General features: G+C 33.5%; 7 protein-coding genes across 7 annotated transcripts; 6 read left to right on the forward strand and 1 right to left on the reverse strand. All coding sequences in view use genetic code 12, as the record gives it.

The window, feature by feature from the left end:
• Positions 1-462: 462 nt before the first annotated feature.
• CD36_64910 (alanine-glyoxylate aminotransferase, putative) lies at positions 463-1,752 on the forward strand (the record flags this gene model as incomplete). The annotated part of the gene is made up of 1 exon (XM_002421142.1): positions 463-1,752. The coding sequence occupies one exon, from the start codon at positions 463-465 to the stop codon at positions 1,750-1,752; it is 1,290 nt and encodes a 429-aa protein (XP_002421187.1).
• Positions 1,753-2,398: 646 nt separating this feature from the next.
• On the forward strand, positions 2,399-4,603 carry CD36_64920 (mitochondrial ABC iron-sulfur cluster transporter, putative; the record flags this gene model as incomplete). The annotated part of the gene is made up of 1 exon (XM_002421143.1): positions 2,399-4,603. One exon carries the CDS (start codon positions 2,399-2,401, stop codon positions 4,601-4,603), a length of 2,205 nt encoding a protein of 734 aa, XP_002421188.1.
• Positions 4,604-7,383: 2,780 nt separating this feature from the next.
• On the forward strand, positions 7,384-8,358 carry CD36_64940 (conserved hypothetical protein; the record flags this gene model as incomplete). The annotated part of the gene is made up of 1 exon (XM_002421144.1): positions 7,384-8,358. The coding sequence occupies one exon, from the start codon at positions 7,384-7,386 to the stop codon at positions 8,356-8,358; it is 975 nt and encodes a 324-aa protein (XP_002421189.1).
• A 351-nt stretch (positions 8,359-8,709) lies between these two features.
• Positions 8,710-11,532, reverse strand: CD36_64950 (metalloprotease, putative; the record flags this gene model as incomplete). Its single annotated transcript, XM_002421145.1, has 1 exon — positions 8,710-11,532. One exon carries the CDS (start codon positions 11,530-11,532, stop codon positions 8,710-8,712), a length of 2,823 nt encoding a protein of 940 aa, XP_002421190.1.
• An 862-nt stretch (positions 11,533-12,394) lies between these two features.
• CD36_64960 (exocyst complex component, putative) lies at positions 12,395-15,148 on the forward strand (the record flags this gene model as incomplete). The annotated part of the gene is made up of 1 exon (XM_002421146.1): positions 12,395-15,148. One exon carries the CDS (start codon positions 12,395-12,397, stop codon positions 15,146-15,148), a length of 2,754 nt encoding a protein of 917 aa, XP_002421191.1.
• Positions 15,149-15,515: 367 nt separating this feature from the next.
• Positions 15,516-18,008, forward strand: CD36_64970 (2'-O-ribose RNA methyltransferase, putative; the record flags this gene model as incomplete). Its single annotated transcript, XM_002421147.1, has 1 exon — positions 15,516-18,008. The coding sequence occupies one exon, from the start codon at positions 15,516-15,518 to the stop codon at positions 18,006-18,008; it is 2,493 nt and encodes an 830-aa protein (XP_002421192.1).
• Positions 18,009-20,837: 2,829 nt separating this feature from the next.
• CD36_64990 (conserved hypothetical protein) lies at positions 20,838-22,820 on the forward strand (the record flags this gene model as incomplete). Its single annotated transcript, XM_002421148.1, has 1 exon — positions 20,838-22,820. One exon carries the CDS (start codon positions 20,838-20,840, stop codon positions 22,818-22,820), a length of 1,983 nt encoding a protein of 660 aa, XP_002421193.1.
• Positions 22,821-24,288: the final 1,468 nt, after the last annotated feature.

Here is a 24,288-nt window from a genome sequence, read left to right on the forward strand (position 1 = left end):
GTATATAAATATAATGACTATTAAGAAAACGGTTGTTGTAGTAATTATGTGTGTATGTGCTGCGTAGTATTACTTATTTCGGAAATCAAGGTTTTTTCCACGTGACTCGGTTATCTCCAGCTCAAACAACAAAAAGAGAAAGGAAAGTTTTTTTCGAATAAAATTGTTAGTCATAGTGGTAGTAGACGTGGTGGGGGCGAAGCGGGAGAAAAGCGTTACAAGTTTGGAGCAATCAAAATCAACCCAAAAGAAAAAGTTCCGTTTCTCCAGACTTTCCATTGGCCCCCCTCCCCCCCCCCCCCACCATATTAATCAACAACAAAAATTTACTTTGATTGTCACCCTCTTTAAATGTTTGAAATTTTTTTTCAATACTCTTGTCTCTTCTGCTTCTCTTTTTCTTATCTACCCCCCCGTATACACAAGTATAACTATTCATTAACTTGGTTCATTATTTTTTGAATGTTTAAAACATTAACAACTTCAAAAGTAATAAATAAGTTCAATTATAAACTATTCAAACCAACTACATTAACGAATTTTAAATCTATTTCAACAACCACCACTAATCTATTCAATATTAATAATAATAGTAATAACAGCAGTAAAATGTCTTTCCAATATAAACAACCTGAACATAAATTGACTATGATTCCAGGGCCAATTGAGTTTTCTGATGATGTTTTAGCATCAATGGCAACACCATCACAAGCTCATACTTCCCCAGAATTCATTTCTACTTTCCAATCAGTCTTGAAAAACTTGAGAAAATTGTTTAAATCTACTGATGCCAACACTCAAGGTTATGTATTGAGTGGATCAGGAACTTTGGGTTGGGATGTTGCATCAAGTAACTTGTTGAATCCAGGTGAAAAAGTTTTAGTTTTAAGTACTGGTTTCTTTTCCGATTCATTTGCTGAATGTCTTAAAGTTTATGGAGCTGACGTTGATGTGTTGACCGCTGAAGTTGGTGATGTTGTCCCCTTCGATAAAATTGAAGAACAATTGCAAAAGGAGAAATATTCTGCCATTACCATAACTCATGTTGATACCTCAACTTCGGTAGTTAGTGATGTTGAAGCCATTAGCAAAGTTGTTAAAAAAGTATCTCCTGATACTTTAATTATTGTTGATGGTGTTTGTTCCATTGCTGTTGAAGATTTGGAATTTGACAAATGGGGTATTGATTTTGCTTTAACAGCATCTCAAAAGGCTATTGGTGTTCCAGCAGGTTTGTCAATTTTCTATGCCAGTGAAAGAGCTTTAGCCAAGGCATTGAACAAAGAAAAGGAATCAACTTTTTTTGCTTCATTAAAGAGATGGACTCCAATCATGAAAGCTTATGAAAGTGGGAATGGTGCTTATTTTGCTACTCCAGCTGTCCAAACAATAACTGCTTTAAAAACTTCATTGGATGAAATTTTGAGTCAACCAATTGATGAAAGATTTGCCAAACATGCTCAAGTTTCTGATAAATTCAAATCTAGTGTTGAAAAATTGGGATTGAAAATCTTGCCAGTTGATCATAAAGTTGCAGCTCACGGTTTGACTGCAGTTTACTTCCCTGATGGGGTTAATGGACCTGATTTGTTGAAAAAATTATCTGAAAAAGGTTTTGTTGTCGCCGGAGGGATCCATAAGAAATTGGTTGGTAAATATTTTAGAGTCGGTCACATGGGTTATTCAGTTTATGCTGGTCATGTTGACAAGTTAACTAAAGCCCTTGAAGAATCATTAAATGAATTAAAGTAAGTGTTGATATTGGATTAGATTTCTAGTTGTTTATGCAAGCAAAATACATAAACCTATATAAATATATATATACACATCTATATCTGAATATAGCTCATGTCCACCTATCTGAAATCGGATGATAACAGTATTCTACGGAGTTGGAGGTGTTCCGACTTCTCTCAAAACTTTACAGAATGATAGAATTAATACCTTTCTGAGTAAACAGTTATTATGAAAATCTGTTGCAAATTCAATACTGCAATTATTTAATTGGCGGCATTACTTACTACTACCATTGATATTACTAATCATATAAGAGATTAGCACATTGGGCATCGCTTCCGAAATCCGCAAAACATTACCTTTTTTTTTTTCTTTTCAAGTAGTGGAAGTCACTTAGTGGTTTGGCTCGTACAAAAAGATACAAACAAACAAAATGAAAAAAAAAAAAAAAAAAAATGTGAGACACTGAATGAATTCTCTTCGGTGGGGTGCCACACTTTTTTACTTCATTTCCATTGGTATCACCCACCTTCCTTTTAGCTATCTATTCTTATAACATCATCTATATACTTTGATTAGAATTACATCGTTAATATAGTGTTCCTTTTTATTTATATGCCTACCCAATACAGATTAACATACACATACACGCTTGTCATAGATGTTTATTAGAAATGTTAAATTGATAAAACTAGCTCCAGTGAGGCTAGCCTCGCCATTAGTGTCTGGGTCGTCTCTTTCTAGTTCAATTAAGATACCCAGTATTAGATATTTCACTCACCAATCACATTCTAATTTTAGATCTAGCTCATCATTATTGTCAGCTTCAATATCACCCAAATCTTCACCAAAAGCACCATCCTATGTAAAACCACCAAGACATGACAATGATAGTAGTAGCAGTAGCAACAGTAGTGAATCATTCATGTTGAAATCATTATTTAAAACCATTTGGCCAAAGAACAATCTCAATTTCAAGATTCGTGTAATTATTGCATTATCTTTATTAGTTGGGGCCAAAGTTTTAAATGTACAAGTGCCGTTTTATTTTAAACAAATCATTGATACAATGAATATCGATTGGACTAATGAGGTTGGGATATTTCTGACGGTTATTGGTAGTTTAATTTTAGCTTATGGTGGGGCTCGTTTTGGTGCTGTGTTGTTTGGTGAATTACGTAATGCCATTTTCGCTAGTGTAGCTCAACTGGCAATTCGTCGAGTTGCTTATAATACTTTTGTTAAATTATTGAATATGGATTTACAATTTCATTTGAGTCGACAAACTGGAGGATTAACTCGGGCTATTGATAGAGGTACTAAAGGTATCAGTTATGTTTTATCAGCTATGGTGTTTCATATTATCCCTATAACATTAGAAATTTCTATTGTCTGTGGGATATTAACCTATAATTATGGTGCTTCGTTTGCTGCCATGACATTTGCTACCATGTTAGCGTATTCGATTTTCACTATTCAAACCACAGCTTGGAGAACTAAGTTTAGACGACAAGCTAATAATGCTGACAATCAAGCAGCCAATGTGGCATTGGATTCGTTGATTAATTATGAAAGTGTCAAGATTTTCAATAATGAATTATATCAAGCATCGAAATATGACAAGGCATTGATGAAATATCAACAATCAAGTGTGAAGATTGCTACTAGTTTGGCTTTTCTTAATAGTGGGCAAAATTTTATATTTACTCTGGCATTGACAGCAATGATGTATTTGGGATGTCAAGGTGTTTATACAGGCGAATTAACTGTCGGTGATTTGGTATTGATTAATCAATTGGTGTTCCAATTGAGTGTCCCATTAAATTTCCTTGGTTCAGTTTATCGAGAATTGAAACAATCTTTATTGGATATGGAAAATTTGTTCCAATTACAGAATCAACCAATCAGAATTAAAGAAATACCAAATGCTCCGCCCCTTAGATTAAACAATAACCAATCTTTGCTGCTGCCTGGAGAAATTAGATTTGAGAATGTGCTGTTTGGTTACCATCCAGATCGTCCAATATTAAACAATGCTACTTTTACTATCCCTGCAGGACAAAAAGTTGCCATTGTCGGACCATCCGGGAGTGGTAAATCGACGATATTACGATTGATTTTCCGATTTTATGACATTGATCAAGGTCGTATTTTAATTGATGGACAAGATATTAGTAAAGTTCTGCTAGAATCATTACGTAAACTAATAGGGATTGTTCCTCAGGAAACTCCATTGTTTAATGATACCATATTAGAAAACATTCGTTATGGAAGATTGGATGCCAGTGATGAAGAAATACATCGAGTGATAAATCAAGTTCAATTAAATAAATTGATTGATGATTTACCCGATGGGGTTCAAACCATTGTTGGAGAACGAGGAATGATGATTTCTGGAGGTGAAAAGCAACGATTAGCCATGGCTAGATTATTATTGAAACGAGCTCCAATTACATTTTTCGATGAGGCAACATCAGCATTGGACACTCATACCGAACAAGCATTATTGAAAACCATTAGACTGATATTTAAACAACAACATCAAACTAATGTAAGTATTGCTCATCGATTGAGAACTATTGCTGATGCCGATAAGATAATTGTGTTGAACAAGGGGAAAGTAGTAGAGGAAGGGACTCATTGGCAATTATTGAATGAACAACCCAACTCATTGTACGCTCAATTATGGAATATTCAAGAGAATTTGGATATTGAGAAGGAATTATTACAAAGAGAGGAAGAAGAAATTGATGAAGAAGAAGCAGAGAAATTGAAACTTATACATGAAAAGCAAGAATTGGTACAAGAAGCAAAATTGTTTAGTAGTCAAGACTCTGAAAAAAAAAAAAAAAAAGAAAGACAGTAAATAGGTAAAATGTATGAATAGAAAAGAGTGAATCAACCTTTTATCGAATGAATGGAGTTTGAATGTATAAATCTCTTTAACTAAGAAAGGTATGGGGTTTTAGGAAACTTATAAAGTAGTGTCGGAAATAACACCTGTAGTATAATTTCCGGGATTATTCAGCCCATTGATAAGTAAAATTCTCAACATCTTTTGTGGAGGAGGGTGGAACGGAATCAAACAAATTTTCCCTCCTCCTCCTCCTCTGCCCCGATCTTTCCACCAACCTACTATCAACGGACTTTGAAATATATCTACAATATTTAGAGTTAACCTACATTATGCATAATAGTACACATATACGAGGAGAAAGATTGATTCATGACTAAAATTTATTGTTCACCCACACACGAACGAATTGACTAACGTCTTTCGCTCTCTCTCTTCATAAATATATGTATATCCCATCACTTCTTGATCCACTTTAGATTTTTTTTTTTTTCCCCCTATTTCCTTTTATCTTTCTTTCTAGTACTCATAATTATTTATCAACTTGAAATAACAAAATGTGTAAACCAGCTGTTTGTGAAACTTGTCGTATGTATCACTTTTTATACAACTTGGGTACTTCACTCATTGCTACTACTAATTGTTGACCTTACGGTATTCATCGAATTATACATAAATACTAACAGAAATCAAAACCATAGATGGAGCTACATGGTTCGGATGTGGTAAACACGTGGCAACAGCCATGTCCAATTCACCTAAAGATGAATGGTGTACTTGTCAATCTAGCACCGGTGCAGAATTGAATGGATTCCCACCAAAATTGGGTGATGGTGCAAAACCTTCAAATGATTAAAATCAAGAACTAATTAATACTTATCTAAAAGAAACCTGAAAATAGAGGACATCACGAAATATGATGAAATATCATCCAATCAATATGTTTGTATAGTATGCATTCTTTATTTCAATATATCAATATCAATCTCCAACTTATTATTCCCTTCAATGTTTCTTCCCCTTTTTAAGCTTGACAGAACTGTTTGATACATTATAGGTTAAACTTTAAATGTTCGTTGATTTGAACTGTTCAGCAGTTGTTGTGTATCGAGTCACGTGAAAACGTCCAACAAAATGAAAAAAAAAAAAAAGAAATAGTAATCAGCTGTGGCGGTAGAGACGTAAGAAGGTAGACGTGGTTAACTGTAGAAATTAATAACATTGGTTTACTTTACATTTTTCCTCCCTTTTTTTAAAAACCCGAGGAGAAGTAAGAAAAACAATCTGTTGAAATAAAGAGGTATTCAAGAATAAGTGATTGACAGATGTAGAGAATTCACTGCTATATGATGATTGAACGGAATGTATTGATTTCTATAAGTTTCATCAATAGATTATGAAACTGAGATTCATCTCTAACTAAGCTAATACTGTTAGTAATTGTAAGAGATGTTTGATTATTGAATCTATCTTTCATTTAGTGGAATGTTTCATGACAATTGAAACCAAATTACGCGACATCATATCTGTTTCTTTGTTTGGAGAAACCCTAACAATGGTTTCTACCACAAGATCTACTACCAAACCCCAATTTTTAACCGATACTACTTGTTCTGTGCGACTTTGTTGCCTATTCTTTCACTCAAAAGTAACGATAGAGGTTGAATTGGACCAGACATGAATGAAGGATTCTGAGCTATTTCTCTGTGGAAATATTGCTGTGTGTGAATGTTGACGGTTATGAATGTGTGTCCTTTCGGAGACTTTTCTATGTTCCTGTTTAATGTTCTCTCTCTCTCACATAGTTGTTGTTGTTGTTGTTTTTGTGTATGTTTTTTTCTAGGTTTCTGCTATTGTTCATTTTACAATAAGATCTGCCTCCGCCACTTCTTATTTTTTGCCCCACTTTCCTTATTAGGAAATAGATAGTCTAGAACGTTTGTCGGGGGGGGGGATTACCACCAAACCACTGTTGCTGCTTGAGTCAGTTAATGATTACTCTACCAACGGTTGTAGAACTTCCAGCTTATCAGGCTAGCTTCCAAAATACTGTAATGGCAGTTACTAACATTATATCTACACTTTTCATTATGTTTCTCTCTCATTGTTTACTTATCAATTCTATATCTTAATGAATGAAGCCAATCACTGGTTAATGCTAATCCTTTTTTATCAGAAGTGTCTAACACCCTATTCAACAGTTATTTCCTTTTGTTGGCTATTTGAATCAAAGTTAGGTTATATTCTTGAAGGAATGCGATCAACAAGTGAAGAGAATTTGTTGTATTTCTTAAAAGAAAAGGGAGATGCAATCAAACAAAAGTTCGACCCTTTTCCAGTTGTGGAAAAAAAAAAAAAAAGAGAACAGCATAGACCTCTTGTTGTCGACAATCCAATCGGATTTACCTTTTGCAATTATTGAGTGTAAATATAATTGAGTAGTAGTGATAGTATTAGTGATGTGGTTGAGTCGATTTGTGTTACATTGGAATTTATTTTGTGTCATGTTTGCTTGTTTAGGGGCCTTTTAATTTTTTTTTTTTTTTTTCAACTTCCCCAATTTGGACCAATTTTGTTCACCATTACTACGGCCATCCCTCCCCCCCCCTGAAAAAAATTGCTACGGCCTCAAATTATAAACAAAACATATAACATCTCTTCGCTCTCCCCCTATTATATATATAACCTAACTTTTTTTTTTTTTTATTTTCCACATTTTTCCACATCTCTTATTTGCTTTATTTTACAGTGTTTTTTAAGAAATTTATTTATATATATAATTGATTATAGTGATGTCATTTTACAACACAAATACCAATAGCTCTCCGTCATTTCATCAACAACAACAATTGTCAGGACATCTGTTATCAACTATGAAAAGAAATAACACATTCAAATCAAAGCTTAAATCCTTGAAAAATGAATTACATGAAGCAATAATACTGACTGCAACCACTACTAAACCTTTGCTGCCGTGGTCACGACCACCCACAAGATCAAACTCAACATCTTCGTTTCGTTCACCTTTCTCATCTATAAAGTTATCAAATGGTAACACTACAGGACAATCTTCTGTGTTTTCTTCTTGTGAGTCTTCCCCTAGATCCATATCACTATCATCAACGAAAAATGGCAGTACTATTGGCACCACCGACGTCTTTCCAGTTTCAAGATCCACGTCGGTTTCCTTACCAATCTCAAAATTTAAATCACCCACCACAATAATATCAACAGTGACTAATTCTGCTACTAGCACTACCACTACTTGCTCACCATGCTCAATATCATACTCTTCCCTAGACTATGATTATGATTACGATAATCTATTTGACTTCAATTCTCCAACATCCAGTTATGATCCTAGTCTCAAAAATGAAAGACTAGCTAATAAGAATGAAGGTCTGGGCCAAGAAGAGAAATTCTTATTACCTCCCTTACCATCTTCAACTACAACACTAACACCAGTATTATCGTCGTCACCGGGAAAATTTAGCCATGATCAGATGATGATCAATGGTCAGGTAGACGCCGAAGAAATGGAAAAACAAGAATTTTCTCTGCTGTTGCCAACAACTCCTTCAAACAATTCCCAAAAATATCAAAACAGCTCCTTCTCGCAACAACTACTGTCTCATGAAAATAATCAACATCAACAAAATAACAATCCTAAGAGTGAGGAATTGGTTGATGTTGATAGATTGGCTTGTTCAATCCTATCCCTGGTAGGCAAACGTACTAATGATCAAAACATTGAATGGAATATTTAACCTTAGCTTTGGCACTTTTTGAACTTTTTTTTGATGATAGTGAGTCTTTGGTTTGAATTCTGAGATTAGACCAGCTTTGTGTAATACTATTGAAAGTTGAGGAATCTGTCGAATTCATCTCGTGGTAATTATAACTGGTTAATTGATGTTCAAAGTCAAGACAGGTTATGTTACAAAATGGAACATTTAGTCAGTCATTCCCTTGGAGGTAAAAGTATTTAAATCAAACGATAGTCTTATGTGTAGCAAAACTTTCTATTATTAACTATTTACAAACTAAATTAAACTACTTTTAAATTTTGATATTCTTTCAGCAAGATATGCATCTAATGTTAGCAATTTTTTTTTTTTTTATTTCAAACAAATGTGATCACATAAATCATTATAGAAAGAGCCAATTCTAACACTTTCTTCATTTTCCAAATGCCAATCATCAACCAATTCTTTTAACCCATGGTTTGGTAAAGTTTTCAATTTTAATTGGATAAATTCATTCAATCTTAATTTATTTTCTTCATTGTTAGACATCATTTTCATAATAATCATCTTCATGATATTTTGTGTAGTGATTCCAATTTGTTTTGACCAGTCACTTCCCTTACGTAAGGACCTCATAATCCAGTTATCATAATTTAACTTGAACCAATGGAAAACAAGGTCAATCACTCGTTGGTTATTTGTGAATGTGAACCCAATCAATCCTAATTCGATCAATTTGGAATCTATATTATTGTTGACAAAGTTCAAAGTTTTATTAACCAACTCAACATCTGCACCAGAACCATACACAAACGATAAACTTGTCAAACTTAACGTCTGCAAATCTTGTTGGCTCGCATTTGTTTGTTTCAAAAGAGATACATTGGCATTTTTAACTAACTCTAAAACTTTTTTATATTCCTTCATCGAGGCTTTGCTCATGGTAACATTGAATACAGCAGGTAGTATCTCTTTTGGTGTAAATTTCTTGTTAATACCTGAGTTCATAAAATTTTGATAATATTTATGGGCCGCTTTGTATGCTGCCTCACCAGTACTGCTCGTGTTATTGATATTCAATTGCAAAATAGATGATCTAACTTTCCACTCTAAGCTATTGTACTGATTTCTCGAGATTTTATCTAAGGAATTATTATCCCATTTGATTGCATTAAATAAATCACCAGTAAATTTGCTTAACCATTGGTTGTTAAATTTATCAAATTCGCTGAAATGACGCAAGATATCGATAATTGGTTCCAAATAACTCAAGGCACATTCCCATATCTCCCAATTAAACTCTTTTGATTTTAGCAAGTCCCCCATCAAAGAAATAAAATTGATTAAATCGTTGCTATTTGAATTTGGAGTCCCCATGACAGTTCCCAAATCAGAAATTATCATTATAATATCTTTTGGATCCATTAACGACAAATTATCAACGTCAAAGTGATCATACAATACCCGATAATAACCTTTATAGCCTGTGTTTATATTTATCAATTGGTGGTCAATATCTAATTCAATAGATCGATCCGTCATCATTAAGTTGATCAATTTAGTTTTTTTGTTGTTTTCGTTACCATCAGTAGTTTTGGCTTTGATAAATAAAGGAATATGATAGGGAGTATCCTCGATTGCAGCTTCTTTGGTCGTCATATTATGGAAATAAGTATGTTGCTCAATAGCAATCTTCTTTTTCGATGGATTATTACCAGTTTCTTGATGTGTGACTCTCAATAATGGATACCCTTTACTTCTTGTCCAAGAGTAAACAAAACTTGGTAAGTCAATCGAAATGTCGTCATTCAATTTTTGCCAAATGTCAAAGATTTTGATTGACTTTGACTGGTATTCTTCAATTATTTTTGTAGCGAATTCTCTAAGGAAATCTTTACTTTCTGCTTCAAAAATCCCGTCAATCATATTCAAAAGAATTATACCTTTTTCGTAAATATTAGTACTGAATATTGATTCGGTAGTGGCATTTAAACCAGGGCTCTGGTTGCGTTCCATATATTGAAAAATGCTGCCTATTTTAAAATCACCATCATCATAAAAGCAATCTCTAGATAACATTTCATCGTTGCTATGGGTAGTATTTGCACCAATAATCTTGCGTGCCGTCCATGTGGCAAACGCTTCATTAAACCACAAACAACTCCAACTATCAAACGAAACCCAGTTTCCTATCCATTGGTGGACCAATTCATGAACAATCAATTCAGTTAATTGGGTCTCATCTTGGTTGTTGGAATAGTTTTCGTCAATCAACAAATTGGGAGCAATTACATTAATCATAGACCAATTCTCCATCACCCCATCTTTTAAAAATGGAATGGCCACGAAATATATATGATTTAATGGATATTTGCCAAACACTGCTTCCAATTTGGGTAAATATTTCTCAATGATTCTTAAAGCCACATTAGTCTTGGATATCTCTCCCGATGGCGCATATACTCTAACTGAATCCTCAATATTATTCGTCTTTACTGTTTTACTCAGTTGCCAAGTAAAATCACCAACCAGAAATCCCATTATAGCGGGATGAATGGGTTTTGAGTAAACAAACTTACTTGTTTTCCATTCATCATCATCGTTGAATACAACATCATTTTCATCACCATTACAGAATACTTGAAATTTTTTCAAAGTTTTCAAATCTAACTTTATCATTGGCTTATGGGTTAGTTCATCAATAATAGGGAAAACTTGTTTGGCACCCATTGGCTGAAAATGTGTGGTAAGAATGTAGTTGTCTGATTTTCCACTATCGTTATCTAAAAAATTGGTTTTAAACAACCCTTGGGTTTCATCTTTATAAGTATTGATGGTTTTAATTTGTCCCATGTACTTGACTTCCATTACCAAGCAATTATCAGTGGTTAATTGGGAGTATGTTTGTGGACTCAGAAATGTCACTCTTTGTTGCAATTTGTCATATTTGATTGATAATTTCTTATCACCAATTATTGCACTTGTAAGCACCAATTTATTGGCATGCAAGGTAATACTAAAAGGCTTTTCTTCAGATTGTTTGTCCACATGACTTGTTTGTTGGTCGTTTTTTCCAATTGTAATTATCGCAACACCATTAAAGTTGGGTTTCTGATGATTGATGTCCAATTTATAATGATACTCAATTGGCACGTATTCATTAGAGATACTCAATGGTATCAGTGTGTCTGACATGACTTCCCTAATGTTCTAACAATAAATTTCTTTTTTTTCTTTGCCAATTGATTTTTCAAACCCCAATAAAAGGAATAATCTTCTTCTATTAATAGGATTGGAAATGATTGGGATAGTAACAATTAATAAAAAAATTCCGTGAAAATTAGAAAGCAAAAAATTTTCTTTTTTTTTTTTTTTCAATTCATGCAGCTAATTTTTAAAGTCACGTTTTCTTCCACTTGGTAGCATCACACCAGTTTTCAAGCCATTGATGAGTTTGAATTCAAGACATGTTTCATGAAATAAACCTTAACAAAAACAAGCAAAAACTTTAGAAGGGGTTTGATGTTTTCGTTGAAAAACATTAATGGAAAAGTCCGACAAATTTCAAAATAATGAATGGTATGCTTCATTCATCTAATGATGATTTTTTGAATGCACTAAGTTATGTGCTTATAAAGAATCCGATTTTGAATCAAGTTTGGTAGTATTGCTGAGTTGGTTATCTTTACTTTAGATTTATTACAACTAATGACAAAAAACCAATCAATATCTCAGCTATCACTTTAAACCATTCTATTATTTAAAAACTTCAAAAAAAAAAAAGCATTATTCACATTTCATATAAACTTTGAACGTTTAACCTCGACAAGGTCCAGTTAATTTTATAACCAACTAATTGGACTATTTTGAGAGATCAATTGGATCTTTATAGAAATAGTTGTAAATCGTGTAAGTAGCTCAAAAAAAAAAAAAAAAACACACCCTGCACTTCCCACCAACAATTAATTTTCGCTCCCTCGTCGCCATTAAAAATACTACATTCTACCCCTCCACCACTACTAACCACCATATATTGAAAGACAGCACAACCAAATCAATGTTTGATCTAAATGCAAGTGACGAAGAATTGAAATCGAAATATGGTCTTCGAAGTATGCATCCTACAGAGGTTGGCGATGTAACTTATTTTGACACGGCAATACCCGAAGATTTGTCTGATTTGACACCTCAGCAACAATATGAATTACTTATTAAACTTGTTGATTTAAATCAACCACTATCCAAAAACAAACCTGACTCAAACATTTTATTGGATTTAATTTTAAGACAAGATTCTTCCAAGGCAGTAAGGAGTTCAAATAAATCCCTTTCTCAATTTGAAAATCAAGCACATAAATATAATGAAGATTTGAAACGAATAATTGAATCTAATTCTGTACACTTTGTCAATACCAAATGGAAAATTGACAATGCCATGATTGACTTTATGAAACTGAAAACCAAGGCACAACAAGACCGTGCCAGTGCCAGAGTATTTAACCCACAGAGACGAAGCTTAACCAACAAAGAAGGACTTACAGCTGAACTTGAGGATAACATTAATAGCCTACAAGCAAATACATCCTCTATGATTCAGCCTATTATTGAGAGTAAAGCCAAGGAGGATAAAGTAGTCAAAATGATTGAATTCACTAAGGCCAATCAAAATTTTTTCGATTTACCAAATAGTTTGGTTCATTCTTTATCGCTTAACAACAATGAGAAATTCATTGATGACTATAACAGGTATATACATGAGAGAGACAGATTTTTGACTGTACTTAATAACAGATATAGAGATCAGGTTTTAAAGTTGACTCATGACAATGTCAATGGTAAAAACCACCAAGCACTTCGTACTTTGGAGGATGATCGAAAATTGCAGTTGACATTAATTCTGAAAGTTTTCAAAGAGATTGATACAATTGCACACAATTATAGAAACAAAATCTATCAAGAGTTTTTATCATTAGACCATGTGGCTAGCAAGACTCAGTCAACTTCGAAATTTATGTCTCTAGTGGATAACTTATCGCGGTTAAATCTCGATGATAAAATGAAAAACCCTATTGCTGATTTCTTAACCAAGCAAATTGAGGCAATTGATAAAGATTTTGAGTACCAAGTTGAGAAATTTGACAGTAAATTTTTGCTTATGCAGAATAAATTAATTGATTACATTGGGTCGTTAAACCCGGAAAGAAGAGAGGGGTCACATATAAACTATATTAATGAGAAGTATGATACTTATAAAGACGAAATTAATTCGGCTACTCAAAATGGTGACAAATTAATGATTATTAAAGAGGCATTTGAAAGTAATGACTCCTTGGATTTGAGTCTTATCAATGAAGCTTGGTTAGTCTTGTTTAATTTTATAAACTATTTGGATAATATGGTTCTATCAAATCTTTTAAAGTTTCTTAATAATTATGTTCATTACATCAAATTGGGGATAGATGCCCTGGGAAAAATTAGAGATACGGCAATTGAATTGATTAATAAAGTTGTTTTGATTATGATGGCCTTATTTGATGACGAGAATAACGAAAAAAATCAAGTGGAGAGTTCACCTAAAAATTATAAACAATTTGTTCCATACTATACAAACTCTTTATCTACCATTTATCATTTGACAAAAATCAATTCTATTGTCAATAAAATAATCAACAGTTTTGGCAATTTTGTTGGTACAATAGGCAATATTAGCCAATATTCTGAGACTAATAAAGTGATGAAAAGTTTGAAAAATTCATCCACGAAAATCAACCAAAAGATTCTTGAGGCAATTTGTGCTACTTGGGTCAATGATTGTTCTCAATTTTACGAATTAGAGGATTGGACTTTGGACAAGCAAAATAGTAAGTATAACGACAGGTGCAGTGCTAAATGCACTAAATTAATGAATGTTATTCAGTGCTACCAGCTGTATGTATTGTTGAAAATATCTAGCTTGGTTATACATGACCAATCATCTGATTATAATGTTGTTGCTGTTTATCCTAGTAAGAGAATGTTAGTTTCTATTGAAATCCAGTTTATGAGAAGTTTGAACATTATTGTTGATTCTATGATGAAGAAATACAATTTGGATCGTCAGAATAGTCAAGACTCAAATATTAATCCTGATGACTCTAGGAATTTACAAGTTTTCAAGATATTGACTATGAATAATTTTGATAAATTGTCGAGAATAATATACCCTGAATTGCTATTACAATTTGACAAGTCTTTTGATAAAGATTTACTGAAACAAAATTTGAAATTATTTGCTGATATCGATAAGGCAAGTTTGACAATTATCGATGATATTTTGAATATTGAAAAATTATACATTGCACAAACAGTCAATAGATTTTTCCATACTGCTGGTGCTAAGGGGTCTGGTAATCCACCACAAGCTTTAAAGGTCGATGGATTTGTATATGAGATTTTAATTCATTTTGTGAAGTTAATCAACAAGATTAGACCGTTGACAAATGAAGAAGTGTTTGTCACCATTATCAATGAGTTGCAACTAAATTTGTTGAAAAATATAATTGACAATACTCGTCAAATACCTTTAAAGCTGTCCTTGTCGTATGTAAACTTGCGATTGGATGCTAATTTCATTTTACTTGTTTTTGAAAAATCAAAGCTCTTGCAATTGAATGATTCGAGTTATAAATATTTACAGATTCTATTAAATGAAATTGATAACAAAAACAATGACATTCCAAGTAATGAGCAATTCAAATATTCCAAAAATAATTTTGATGAGATTTTACAATTGAATATGCAAGATTCTGCCAATGAGTTTAGTTGTTTTTAAAAATAAAACAAACACCAGCTTGTTAGTTTTGTGTGTAATTAGTAAATTTTTTTTTTTTTTAGGGAACTTGTATACCAAAACCATAATACAATTCTTATAAATCCCAAATATAGGAATGGTTGGTTCTGGATATTTACAGTCTTTGGTTGCTTAAAGCAGCTATTCAGATCAGAAACTATCAATGGATGTCAATTCATTTCAGGTCGTGCTCAACTCAATTGTTGTTCTGTATAGTCCTAAAAAAAAAAAAAACAGTAATCTCATCTCATCCTCATCTTTAGGGCCATAAAAAAAAATTAAAACAACTCCAAGCCTAATTCTGGACATTTCATTCTATTTCATTATCTAATACAACACTCAAAGAGTTATGGGTAAACAACAAAAGAAACATAGTAAAGGTCGTTTAGATAGATACTATTATCTTGCCAAAGAAAAGGGATACCGTGCCCGTTCTTCCTTTAAAATTGTACAAATTAATGAAAAATATGGCCATTTTTTAGAGAAATCCAAAGTAGTTATTGATTTGTGTGCTGCACCAGGTTCATGGTGTCAAGTAGCATCACAACTATGCCCAGTCAACTCGTTGATTATTGGGGTCGATATTGTCCCTATTAAACCTTTGCCCAATGTTATCACTTTCCAATCAGATATCACCACCGAGGATTGTCGAAGTCGTTTAAGAGGTCACATGAAGACTTGGAAAGCTGATACTGTTTTACATGATGGTGCACCTAACGTTGGTCTTGGTTGGGTTCAAGATGCATTTACACAATCTCAATTAACTTTACAGGCTTTGAAATTGGCAGTGGAAAATTTGACTGCGGGGGGTACATTTGTCACCAAGATTTTCCGATCAAGAGATTATAATAATTTAATGTGGGTATTCCAGCAATTGTTTGAAAAAGTCGAGGCAACAAAACCACCAGCTTCACGTAATGTATCAGCAGAAATTTTTGTGGTGTGCAAGGGATTCAAAGCTCCTAAAAAATTGGATCCTCGATTATTAGATCCAAAAGAAGTTTTCGAAGAATTAGGTAATGAAAAGCAGAATAATGAAGCTAAAATTTTCAACCCAGAAAAATTTAGTAGTCAAAGACAAAGACAAGGTTATGAGGAAGGTGATTATACATTATTTCACACAATGCCCATTATGGATTTCATTAAAGAAGACGATCCTATAAATCAATTGGGTTCTTTGAACAAATTTGAATTACCAGCAAAGGACGATCATGAATGGAAGATTCTAAGTAAGCTCAAATTATGTACTCCCGAATTATTGGAGTGTATCAAAGATTTAAAGGTATTAGGAAGAAAAGAGTTCAAAATGATTCTCAAATTCAGAAAGCAGGCTAGAGATATACTTGGAATTGACAAAGATGATGAGGATAATGATAAAGCCGAAATAGAAGTAGAACCATTAACAGAAGAACAAAAAATTGACCAAGAATTACAGGATTTGATGGAGAGGCAAAAACAAAAGGCAAAACGTGCCAAGAAGAATGCCAATGAATTGAAACAAAAGGAAATTGTAAGAAATCAAATGAACATGTTAACTGATATGAATATTGGTATAGAAGCAGCTCAGATTGGGGCAGACTCTTTATTCAACTTAAAGACTGCAGAAAAGACAGGTCAATTAGATAAATTAGCCAAAGGTAAAAAAAAGATGATTTTCAACGATGAAGAACTTGCCAAAGACAATGAAATACATATTGATGAAAACGAAGAAGTTGAAGATTCTGCTGATGAGTTGGATGAATTGGAGAATCAATTGGATGATATGTATCATCAATATCAAGCTAGAAAAGCTGAAAGAGATGCCAACTATCGTGCCAAACAAGCCAGAGGTGATGCTAATGACGAGGCTTGGAATGGTATTGAGGATGACGATGATCAAGATGAAGATGTTGAGTCTGGAAAAGATTATGAAATGGAATCTGAATCAGATTCTGATTCTGATGATGATGAGCATATAAGGCTTATAGCGGAGAAGAAGTCGAATGGGTTGTCTAAAACTGCCCGTAGCTTTTTTGCATCGGACTCGATCTTTAATGAGTTGGGAGACGATGCCATTTTGGAAGAAGTTCAAAACAGAACTAACAACACTAATGGGAAGGTGGTTGAACCAGTAACTGAAAACAATTCTGAACCAGTAGATGATGATGATGACAGTAACGGCGACGACGACGACGACGATAGTGATTTTGAAATTGTCCCTAATCAAGAATCAGATGATGACGAGTCAATGGATTCTGATGATGAACTGAATAATGTTAAATCTGCAACCCATCACAAACAAAAAGTAGATCTTGCGACAGTGGAAGCAATGACTTTAGCACATCAAGTTGCATTGGGACAAAAGAATAAACATGACTTAATTGATGAAGGTATCAATAGATATTCGTTTAGAGATAAGGATAATTTACCCGATTGGTTTGTGGATGATGAAAAGAGACATTCCAAGATAGTCAAACCAATCACCAAAGAAGCAGCCTTGGCGATTAAAGAAAAACAGAAACAATTGAATGCCAGACCTATTAAGAAAGTTTTGGAAGCTCAAGGTAGAAAGAAAATGCGTGCTCTTAGAAGGTTAGAAAAGATTAAAAAGAAATCTGATTTGATTAATGAAGATTCTGGTAAATCCGAAAGAGACAAAGCTGATGAAATTCAGAAATTGATGAAGAAATTGAGTAAGAAACAAAAGCAAAAACCCAAGACTACGGTTGTTGTTGCTCGTGGTTCTAATAGAGGACTTAGTGGAAGACCTAAAGGTGTCAAAGGTAAGTATAAGATGGTTGATGGTGTCATGAAGAATGAACAAAGAGCATTAAAGAGAATAGCCAAGAAGCACAAGAAGTAGCAGTAGTGGGGATTGTAAAATGTTAGTTATAATAGACAAGTTTTGGAACAAAAAGAAATCCGTAAACTAAAGTATAATGTAGAGACTGAATAATAAGTTGCTAACACCAAGGTTCTACATCAACTGAACTTGGCAGATTCTTTTTTTTTTTTAGTAAAATATTTCTGCAAATATAGATTCTTTCACTCTGACACAAAAGACGTTTATTATTATTATCGGTTCATCGTATAAATTGATCTCCCAAACTATGATGTTTTCCCGTCGCTCAAAATTCGTTTTTGCTGTTGTTGTTGTTGGGAATTTTGTTTCAAATTCACCTTCTGAAACAATAAACTCATAAAACCCGTTTTAAGTTTAGCAAGGGGGGAAGAGGTTATGAACAAGACAGTCTTAGTATTATATTAGCCAAATTGGGTTAAATTAATTTGTCCTGATTAGGAAAAATCTGAGTATTTTCTGAAACTTCTTGCACGACTAATTTCAGGTACACACACCCAGAAAAAAAAAAAAATCTAACCAAGTTATAACTCACAAGAAAACAAAGAGAAGGAATAGAAAGGAAAAAATTTTAGAATATCACATCTGACAGTGGAACATTTCACAATATCTAAATATAATCGAATTTAAAGGATATCGCATAGTATTGACTTGGAAGTAAAGGGCCTTCCATTTCTTTAGTCAGTTTGTATTATTGTAACTCTGCCTCCCCCCTCCCCATCCCATCCCTTTCAATAAACCATAAGCCGATTATGATACTGCAAAAGGTAGCCCTACGTAATTATAAGTATCATGTGTGTGTAAGATACGTGGAATTACACCATGTCACAGTATCATTTCTGCCACCAGACACATTTGAGAATGTAAGTAATCTGCTCACTCTCTTTCTCTCACAACATCTCATCCTCCTCCCGCTGCCCTTTAGCAGGATTGTTGTAACACAAAAATACAAATAATTTTGACTTGACAACCAATTGATATGGGTTCAACAATAATAGAAATGGAAAAAAGCACACCCCCTCAAATAAAAAGAACCCAACACCCTGAGAAAACATTGGGTTAGTTCACTGTTGTACATCAGCTCATATCAAGATTACAAGAGTATACATTCACCAATCTTCAGATTTGTTCCATCTCACCGAATGGAATAGAGAAGAGAAAAAGCATAATCTAATGTGGATTTTTGTCACAAAGAGGGTTGGTGAATGATGATCGAATTTCAAATGAGAATTTTTTGTATTTTCTTGCAAGAGATATCAAACACACCTGGACTTTCACAAACAACAGCCAAACTACCAGCAAGGTTTCTTTGGGATCAGCATTGGACTTACAGATAACAACGAAAATAATATATCAGCAAGTGTAATGAGAGCTTTGCACCCCCTATGTTCACTGGTGGGTGTGGTGGGGGTCCCTGTAGTTGGAAAGATTATGGGAGCAAGAAGAGACGAATTTCAATTTGTGATTCCCAATCCCCGATTGACAACAACAATCATGAGGAGGGAATAGAATCTACAATTGGAAACTTAAACCCCCTAATCGAAAGACTCACAAACAAACTTCCGCCTTCCATCTATTGTTAATTATAGTCTTAATTTTTAGACACTAACAATCCTTTCACCAGTATTTCACCCGTTGATTTGTTTAAGCTAGAGTAATAATATTGAGCATTAGGGTTAAATCGTTTGCATATTTAGTAACTTGACTAACCTCTATTAGTTTGGTTTTCCAATTAATATATATTTTAATTAAAAGACTACAAGAAGAATATTAGTTAACTTGTGCATGATACTTTTTCAATACACGTAAAATATTTTAATCTATTTTGAGGTTTTGTGTAATTTAAGAAAAAAATTTAATTTCTTCGCTTTTTTTTTTTTTTTGCTCTTTCTCTTTTTAGCCTAATTCTATCATCACCACTACCACCACTACCACCACTACCACCACTAACTACTAATTACCAATTTCTACTTAAAAAAAAAAGAGAGACTCCAACAAATTTTTTTACTTCATTTCATTTCATCTTTCTTTTCTTACTTTCAACACTTTCAACCTTCATTTCTATATCCATTCTTATCCACATTCACTTTATTCACCCTCCACCCCCCTATTCCTGTCGCTCCTTTAATATATCTTCATTCGCTTCATTTCAAACCACGTCATTTTCCAATTAGGAATTCATTTTTATTTACTATTAATTTATCAAATCCAAGGTAAAGAAGATTATACTTTACTTTACTTTATTGCATTTCTCCATCTATTACCATTTGTTTAAAGACAAAGATAATAGTCATATTCAAAAAAAAAAAAGAAAAAGAACACACATTTCTTTGTTAATTACAGTTTCTAGGATTCTTGTTCTTTCGTTTTATTTCAGCAATCTTCACATACTAGTTTACCAACCTTTAGCGATTTAAAAGTAAGAGTATTTTACTTGTCAAATTGAATTCAATTAGTTTTAGTTGGTTGGTTGTCAAAAAAAATTTTTTTTTGGGTTAAGATTCTCACACGGAAGACAAGGCAGGCTTCCTTTGTAAAGTAAAACTAACAAAAAAAAAAAGAGAAAGAAAAAACACTGAAGAAGTTTGTAGATATTTATCTACTTATTATTACATTGGCTTTGCATTTCTAATCAACTTCAATTCATATATTCACATTGTGGGTTACCATTTTTTGGTCTTTTTTACTGGTTTTTGGTAACTTTGGAGCATTAACGTTATCAAATTAGTCATTCTTTACCTCCTCATTTCATAGAATCGACCTGGGTTTTTCTAATTTAATTCTGTTTTTATCACACCGTTTTTGTTTTTGATATTTGGTTACTAATACAACATGTCGTCTTTACCAAACCCAAACCATTTGACTCCAAATTTTAATAGAAGGGGCCATAGACATAAACGGTCTCAAGCAATGTCAGGGGATTTTGATGCAATAGGATTAGGATTATTTAATTCACCTTCACATATTGCCACTAATGCGCTTGCATCCTCGTCACCCCCACCGCCACCAATATTCTCAATGCTGGATGATTTGGATAAACATTACCAGTTCAATAATACTGAGGATTTTTCAAATAACCCTAATCAAGGTTTCGCCTTTCCTAATACCACAAGTTCCGGTAGACTTGAACCATATTCATCTTCCGCCCCTTTGAGTAGTAAATTCAATCAACACGGGCCCTCAAATTCCTTAAATTCCCCTATTAGACTACATCAGAAACGAGGGTTTCAAAATACTAGCCATTTCAACAACAATCCTAATCAACCCAAGTTTTTTCTAACCAATGAGACAACCGTGAACAAAGACAATGTTCCAGAAGCATTAATAGATTTGGACGATATATTCAAGGCTAATCTACACATAAATGATAATAGCAATAGTGGTCCATTATCAAAAACTGCACATTTCCATAAACGTACAGAACTGGCCCCTGCAAACTTCTATTATGATGACTTTTTGGGGTCTCCTTTCATTAAGGAAAATGCAATTGAAGAAGAAGAAGAAAGATTGGAGGTGAGCTTTGAAGACAACGAGGAAGACGAAGAAGAAGACGATGATATACGTCTTCACGTTAATCATGGATCAGATGAGGCATTGCCACCACCTTCTTTTTATCAGTCTGCCTCAGCCAACTCGTCAAATTCAAGTTTGAAAACGAAAACTATAGAAAAAACCCTTTCAAACTCGTCATCAAGCTCGTTGTTTGCAACTCCAAGATCAGGAGCAAAAGCAAGTAGATATAAGAATATTTACGATCAATCAAAAATTATATCAAATGCAATGAAAATCTCGTCGGAAAATGTTAGTGGCATTGAACGAACCGTTACTCCTCCTTTGAATCGCAATAACAACAGCAAATATCTTAATCATTCTTCTTCCTTGCCCTCTTTGAAGGGAAAAAGGTCATTCTCGCATGTGCCACAATTACGGTATGGCGACACCAAGAGAGTTGCATCTCCTAAAACTAACATCACTATAGATACTCCTCCTACACCAGCAGCAGGTGTTGCAGTCTCTTCTTCAACCGGATTGTCATCATCACCATCATCCAAATCACCAGATACCCAATTTATATTGGAACTCCCTTCTGCCTCAACTCCATCTACATCAGCTACAACATTGAGTACTTCTAGTAACTTAGAATTAAAGAAGAGTAGAAACAGTCCAACAAGTGTCAACTCAGAAGCTTTAGATTCAAATACTACATCAAGTACAAATTCGACAGTAGATACTGCAGCATCACCAAGTCTTGCAGCAGATATCACAGGTAATACTACGACACCGGCCATTGTTGTCACAAATGAGCAAACGCAACCTGATAAGGATCCGTTGTATATCAACACGAATATTAGTAGCGATAATACAACAATTGAAAAAAGTGCATCCACTATAACGCCATCATCGGGAAACTCGACACCATTGGTGGATGCATGTGTATCACCTACAGCCGTTGTGTTCCCAGCACAAGAAGACTTTGAAAAAAAAGGAACTGGCCCCCAATCGCCCACAAGACCGCAGTCACCTGCTGAAACGAGAATTTTAAATGAGACCAGAATCCCTGTTTTCAAAAGAAAAAGTGCATCAAAATCTTCACTAACAACCCCGTCATTACCGTCGTCTTCATCATCCTCTACACCAGAAGTTGGCCCTACTACTTCTCCACCAAAGCCACAATACATGAACAAACATGATTTCATGCACAGAAGTTTGTTCAGAAGAAGAGGATCCAATGCGACAGATACATCTTCGGTGAGTTCCGTATCGTCAAGATTGAAACGAACCTCAAGAATATTCAATTGGATAAGAAACAAATAAGAATTTAATACAAGGAAACCCCATTTAATATTTCCCTTTCTGGTTTGGATAATATTTGCTAGAATTGTATTATTAGCATTTGCATATATCTGCATACTTTTTTTTTTTTGGAAATTGAAATGTCTGTATAGGTATATATATTTAGAGAATTACGTTACAGAGAACAACGGGGATCATGTCTTCGTCATATAATGCATTATTATTATTCGTACTTATGAAAGCAAATTGTTCAAAAATTTGTTCTTGTCTTTGCCAAAAAGTAATTTCTTTTGTGGTTTGTTTTTCATAGAATTGTTAAAGTGTAAGGTACTAACTCTAGTAGTTCTTTTCTACTGAAAATTCGAAAAGTATTATGGGCTATAAATTGCATAATATTCACATAGAGTAGCGATATTCGATAGGAGGAGTGTGTGGAAATCTGCGATTGAAGAAACATTCTTCCATTTACATTTGTTTATTCACTCATAAATGTTCAATTAAATTTCAATCCCCCCTTTACTACACCACAGGGACAACGATTCTAAATTATTTAATTTATTTTCGCACCAAATTTGATTTAAAAAAAAAGATTTCAACGTTCTTTAAATTTTAAAACTTCAAGTAAAGTTTACTAACCATTTTAGTTACGGAATAGGCTTGTAAAGTTTAAGAAAAAAATAGAATAAAAAATATCTCTTTTAAAATGTTGAATTGAGAATGGGAACGTTGTTGTTTATTGCTATAGTTGTTGTTGTGGTTTGTTATGGTTGCTGCATCTGCAAAAGATCTTCTCCAAATCACACGACTTTCAGGTGCTTTTTAATTTTTTTGCAATTATAGCACAAAACCCTCTTTTCTTTCTTGTAGTTACATACAATTTTATACCCACCAGTATCACACCAATGTACTTTGATAATGCACTTAAGTATATTTGACTTTCCCTCTCTCCACCACCGTAGTATTTATTGTTACAGCACTATAAATATAATTTGAGTAGTCACTGACCTCTTAATTTGAGAACGTCAACATTAATTATAGCAAAATCCATAGAGATAACTCAAAAAGCTTACCAAAAAATAGTTATGGGATTATGTTTGACACCAATATTAGATTATAATAGAAAAATTACTAATCAGATCTGCAAAAATCATTCAAGCTGTATGAATTTTTGTATACCTCATAAGTGGGGATAAGAATCTTCTCCAAGTACATAATCATTCTATAATTGATACGATACTATCCAATCACAAATTGAACTTTAGTAGTTACTCCCATCGCATGATTACAAAAAGTGATCCGAGAAAAAGAGACTTCTAAATCATCAACTTCAATTTAAGATTGCTTTTGTTAAAATTTATTCTTTTTTTTGTCATTCAATGTACATAAATTATGCATAAGTCTTAGCTCAAAAAAAAGGATCTTGTACTAAATCAATCTTATTCAGTGCAAACGGACTCCTACATCCGTTACCGGACTGGTAGAGTATTAC

This window comes from Candida dubliniensis, chromosome 6, assembly GCF_000026945.1.
Source record: "Candida dubliniensis CD36 chromosome 6, complete sequence".
Classification (NCBI taxonomy): Eukaryota; Fungi; Ascomycota; class Pichiomycetes; order Serinales; family Debaryomycetaceae; genus Candida; species Candida dubliniensis.